General features: G+C 38.6%; 1 protein-coding gene across 1 annotated transcript in view; it reads right to left on the reverse strand.

Moving 5' to 3' along the window:
- Nucleotides 1-693: 693 nt before the first annotated feature.
- The window catches only part of PA2G4 (proliferation-associated 2G4), a 36,436-nt gene continuing 32,779 nt past the window's right edge, over nt 694-4,350 (reverse strand). Inside the window, exon 13 of the mRNA XM_089680058.1 lies at nt 694-3,359. Within this exon, the coding sequence (XP_089536184.1) occupies nt 3,306-3,359 (54 nt within the window). The 3' untranslated portion in view covers nt 694-3,305. The remainder of the gene's footprint in view (nt 3,360-4,350) is intronic.

Below are 4,350 nucleotides of genomic sequence, written 5' to 3' on the forward strand. Positions count from 1 at the left end.
CTGAAAAGCGCAGAATTGGTTTCTTCCTAAATTCAGGCTCATTTAACATAATGTGGATGATGGAAAGAATTATGCCTGGAACAGTTTTGTTGCTGAACGAAAACACTGAGGAGCTTGGGAAGAGGTCACTGTACTAACTATGCGATTTTAGTACAGTGATCTCCCTGCTGAGCTCCCCCCCACTAGATCACACTGGCTTGAGTGCTGACCAGCAGATGTTTTTCTGGCATGACTGGTCTATAGAAGCCAGACTTTTGCCTGGCTTCTGGACAGGCTGCTATGCACATGGGCCGAATGTCAGCCATTTTCTGTTGGACCAGCCAATATTCGTCCAGTGTGTACCAGGCTTTACCTTAAGACCAAACCTTGTAGATAATGGTCCATCTGAGTAAGTTCACCATGAACAAGAGGTCTCCCTCCCCAAAGGGTGGGAAACCATTGACTTAACATCCTTATACTTTTATGCAACCTGCCTTAAAGAACTAAAAGCAACACACACACTCTTTTCCACGTCTCATTGAAGGGAAGGAGGGTCAGCCTGGTCACACAAAACAGATATTTTTTTTACGATGGCAAGTGCCCAGTATGGACCCCTAGAAAAGCCATAAATGGCCCAATCCCTGCCAAAGTTTTTTTTTTTTATATAAACACCAGACATCAAAAAAGAAAGAACAAATCAAACAGTACAGAATGTTTTGCCAAAAATTTACCAGTCAGTTCCAAATTTATTTGGGAAAATATACAGATTGCAAGGGAATTTTAACATAACTTGCAGGCATTTTTCCAAGAAATACATATCTAATAGTAAAATGAGTAGAAAATTAAATATTTCCTTCCTGCAATCACAGTGATATCACCACCCTAGACTGGAATTGCACCACAGGGCAATCACAACCTATGACCTCCATCAGCAAACACGGTACGCGCACCAATAGTCCCTTTCATGTAAAAAGGAAAAACATTGTCCCTTCGAATGACAGACAAGTTAAATAAGTGTCATTACAACTTTAAAATATTCAGCTGCTTAAGAGTCTTGACCTGGACCCTTTCCAGCCAACTAAACTTGAAGTTAAGATGTAACATCACTTTGAAGTCCCTGACTGACATGTTTGTTCCACTAGGAGAACAGAACATGAAGAAGCCAAGAATCAGTTTTAGGAGAGAGTGGTAACCCCATATTTCTCACAGGCCCAGAACTACATGTGATATTTAAAAGCTAGTTTATTACATGATATAAAAATATATATTTTCCCCACAGTGTGCAGGGGATGGATGGATGCATGATTTAATATTAAAACAAACGGAGATGAAAGCAGGACTTAAACCACAATTCTGCTGGGCCAGAAAAAGCAACCATACATATTTTTTTTTAAACCTTTTGATGATACATAATCCCAGAGGTATTCCTGCATTTGAGTGACAGAGAATGCTTAGGAGGTGTTACTGCCTTTCACAGTACGACAATATATACGATCTTTAATGCATGTATCTGTAGAAGTCATTGCTTATATTCTTTGATCTACACCTGTCACATACACAGTCTGCCACGCTACAGGTCACACTATTAATGTTTAGAGCCCATCTACTCATCATGGATTAGTAAAAATGATACTGAAAGCTGCTGGAAATTGCGTGAAATTTTAAAACAAAACCCTGATCAAATGCCACCATTTGCAGAAAAAAATTAAATGAGAAAAATAAGGGATATGATTGTTTGTTATTTCCAATTCATATAAAGATGGGTGAAGTAAACAGGACAACAGTTACTATAATAGCAACATCTGCTTCCTGTTCCCATTCCATTTAAAAATTATAACATTCAATAATTCCTACATAGACTGACTTAATGTCCCCAAGAGGAGGCAGTTTTTACAATTCAGTGTTTTCAAGTACTTTTAAAACAGTAATTAGACTGAGAGTGCCCTTGTAACTGCAATTATAGAAAAAGAAATGGAGCTACAATTTCTAGGTTGTTTTAAAAGGTGCAGGCTCCAGGGCTGTAATCCAAGCCCTAACTTTACAGTCTAAAGAGTCAAGAATCTAGAACCCCACATAATAAGAGTGCAGACTTTTCAGATGGCATGCTTGTTCCAGAACATAGGCTCTCTATAATTAGTTACTTCATCAATCTGCACTTTAAAAACAAGTCCACAATAGGCAGACCTTGTGCTTGCATTCTCATAGCACTGCACTTATCGATAGCTGAACATCTGAGAGCAAGATAAAAATGTTAATTTCAGTGCACATTAGAACATAGGACCCATACAGGAAAAACACTGACGCTCAAGTACTTTGTACGTGCATGTACAGTATCAGATGAATTCAACCCTACAGGTGCATAAATAATGGACATGAAAACCAGGGGGAAAAAAAAAAAAAAAAAAAGTCTGATGAATGTCTGCTCAACTGACTAAACACGTGTGGAATGCTGATTTGCAAAAAGTGAATTTTACTCTAGCCCCAGCAATCCTAAAAACCATTCCAGTTCAGGCAAGCAGAAATTTCCTATAAGCTGAGTGGCTATTTATCTTGGCCAGTATAAAAAAAAAACCTTTAGGAAATGTCCACAAAATGCTCTGTGCACTAGATGGAGGCATTGTCATTATGTGCAAATTGGAAATACACTTTGGTATCAGCAAGAATACACTTGGATGTGACCAGATATGTTGCAAGTGCAGTACAAGCTTCAGGATTACGGTACCACCAGGTCAAGGAATCACTGGTTAAAAGCACTGTTCTTCAGTTTGAATACATAAAGTATTTCCAACGTTCACAAAATTTGAGGTGCACTGCGTGTCTTGCAAACTGCATACTGGAGGTCCCTCTCTCAGTAATAGAAACAAAGCTTTAGAAAACAATCAAGAAATGGTAGAGAATAGCAAAGGAATGATAAATAGACTTATGGTTTAAAAGTCAATAACAGACCAAAATGATGCAAATTTTGTGACAGCAGTGGTTTTAAACTTAAATAATGACTGTCCCAATCCTACAAAATATCAAAATTCTTTTAGAAAGAGGTCTTAAGACTGGTTTATATGCCTGATTTTATTGGTTGTACTTATATATATTCTTTTGGTAAAGTAGTCTGGTGTGAATTCCAAAGAGGTCTTTCCCTCCGCGTCCATGTTTGTATCCAAAGAGGATGGGGGGAGGCCTGGATCCGCTAGTACTCTGTTAGATCACCAACAAAGCCCTTTTTTTCAGTTTCAATTCATTTCGTTGGGAGAGGGGAGAGAGGCAAAAAACGCAGGTACTAAAAAATAAACTGGCAGGTCGAAGTCAAACACCTTTAGAACTAGATTTCCTCACTCTGTGCCTTCATTATCTTCAGCAGTGGCTTGCTCTGCATTCTTTGAAGCCTGCAAAAATACAATTAAACACCACAATATGAATGGCAACTCAGAACCAATGAACCCATTTTCAGCAGCTATTGTTCTTTCACTAATTGCCAAGTTTACAAAGTACTGTTAGATTGACCATAGACAGAGGATGACGGAAAACATTTTAAACTGTATCTATTGATGTGTACATGCTTACATCCAGACAGAAGCAGTAATCAGTCAATTCTAGAAGAAATATCAGCTAGCCAAAAATATCACACACAACTGATCACCATTTATCTCACCTTCAGAGGTCTTGCTGTTATTTATAGCTACCCAAGAACATGGGAGGATAGTCACCCAACCAAACCTCTGCTGAGCATGTTATTCTGTCTACCAATACTAGAGCAAAATAGGGTTTTTGTATTTTCTGTGAAATCCTTTTCTTGTAATCCACTGAGGGATGAAGGAAAATTTTAATCTTTCGGAGTTCTTCTTAAACCTACAGGAGGATTGGATACTGGCAAAATAAATAAATATAAAAATGTAGGCAGCTCAGGATAACACCTTCCACTACCAGCATGCCTCAATTCTGCAGCAAAGCATAGCTGAGAACTGGGAACTGCCTGCAGCTCAAAGATGTACCGTGACCATAACCTTGGATAGCAGGATGTAAGCCATAGTGGAAGAAACTGGTACACCCTTACAGGGACCATCTGGGATTACAAAAAGGGAATTAAAGTATTAAACCGAAAACCAAAATATTGCAGTTTACCAAGCATTAAATGTGGTTGTTTTATTTAGCAGAGTTTTTTTTTAGGCTTTTTTTTCTTTTGATGATCCAGCCAGCAACATACCTCCTTTATTAGAGTGCCTACACTCTGGACGAAGGAGCACCTTTGGATTGCAGCAGTTAATCGGGAAGGGGGGGGGGGGGTTGTTAGAAGCACTAGAAGACTTTAATTCACTATCAAATTGAAGCCAAACTCCAGTTACACAGTTACAGCAACAGTCTTCTTTTGGAAAAAAA

Source organism: Staurois parvus, unplaced genomic scaffold (assembly GCF_062004578.1).
Source record: "Staurois parvus isolate SC_StPar_1 unplaced genomic scaffold, SC_StPar_1.0 ptg000017l, whole genome shotgun sequence".
In the NCBI taxonomy this organism is placed as follows: domain Eukaryota; kingdom Metazoa; phylum Chordata; class Amphibia; order Anura; family Ranidae; genus Staurois; species Staurois parvus.